The sequence below is a fragment of the Naegleria gruberi genome, assembly GCF_000004985.1.
Source record: "Naegleria gruberi genomic scaffold NAEGRscaffold_528, whole genome shotgun sequence".
Classification (NCBI taxonomy): Eukaryota; Heterolobosea; class Eutetramitea; order Acrasida; family Naegleriidae; genus Naegleria; species Naegleria gruberi.
Window position 1 is genome coordinate 2,676 of NW_003162973.1, and position 1,421 is coordinate 4,096.

The window sequence follows — 1,421 nt, forward strand, 5'->3', positions numbered from 1 at the left end:
TTTAGAGTTCCAGCCATGTATGTTGCCATTCAAGCTGTCTTGTCCTTGTATGCTTCTGGTAGAACCACTGGTATTGTTTTGGATTCAGGTGATGGTGTTTCTCATACTGTTCCAATTTATGAAGGTTATGCTTTACCACATGCCATTTTAAGATTGGATTTGGCTGGTCGTGATTTGACTGACTACTTGATGAAGATCTTGATGGAACGTGGATACAGTTTCAACACCAGTGCTGAACGTGAAATTGTAAGAGATATTAAGGAAAAGCTTTGTTATGTTGCCTTTGACTTTGAAACTGAAATGAAGAAAGCATCTGATAGTTCATCCATTGATACTTCATATGAATTACCAGATGGTAATATTATCACAGTTGGCAATGAACGATTCAGATGTCCAGAAGTGTTGTTCCAACCAAATTTCATTGGTATGGAAGCTGCTGGTGTTCATGAAACAACTTTCAATTCTATTGGAAAGTGTGATATTGACATTAGAAAGGATTTATATGCCAATGTTGTACTTTCAGGTGGTACAACCATGTTTGAAGGAATTGCTGAGAGAATGAACAAGGAATTGACAGCTATGGCTCCAGCCTCAATGAAGATTAAGGTTGTTGCTCCACCAGAAAGAAAGTATTCAGTTTGGATTGGTGGTAGTATTCTTTCTTCATTATCAACCTTTCAATCTATGTGGATCACAGCAGAGGAGTATGAAGATGCTGGATGTGCCATCGTTCATAGAAAGTGTTTCTAAACCAAGTTTACCCATGTCTATCATAAATATTGTAAATAATCAAAATAAATTATCCTTATTATTCCTTAGTGAAAGACTGTCCAAATTAACATTTAACAATCAATTTGAGTACATCAAAGCAAAAAAGACTACAGCACCACAGGTTCCCAAGTTGTCTCCAACCTCAGTACTGATGTGGCTCGACGATGCTTAACTTCTCAAATCGGACGGGATGAGGTGCATTCATCGTGATATGGCCGTAGCCATTCAATTATTGAAAATTTGAAAAATAAATCAAATTCAAACATTTTCTTGAAATTCGATAGAGGTTTGTTGTTGTTGGAAAGCTCGTTGAATATCTTGACCAACTTTTGAATTAAAACAACAAGATGAACGGTAGTGTTAGATAACATTCTGGAGATGTATTTATTGTTGTCTTGATGAAGATTGGCCAAGTAAATGATGCATCATTAATGTTAGGAAGCATGTAAAAATTCAACTCGACAATCACTACAAATCACTTGAAAAACATTGTCAAAACACCCTTCTTGATGTGGTACAATAACAAATCTTTGTCCTCCCCTTGAAATTGAGCAAATCTGTTCAAAGGTGTTTTTTGTTTGGTTAAATTAATTTTACTTTCATCTTTCTCCAGCTCTTTGAATGTACGAATGAAAGTTTTCAAACTTTCT

At 35.6% G+C, this 1,421-nt stretch overlaps 1 protein-coding gene across 1 annotated transcript; it reads left to right on the plus strand.

Moving 5' to 3' along the window:
• Positions 1-15: 15 nt before the first annotated feature.
• NAEGRDRAFT_54894 (uncharacterized protein) lies at positions 16-750 on the plus strand (the record flags this gene model as incomplete). Its single annotated transcript, XM_002668177.1, has 1 exon — positions 16-750. The coding sequence occupies one exon, from the start codon at positions 16-18 to the stop codon at positions 748-750; it is 735 nt and encodes a 244-aa protein (XP_002668223.1).
• Positions 751-1,421: the final 671 nt, after the last annotated feature.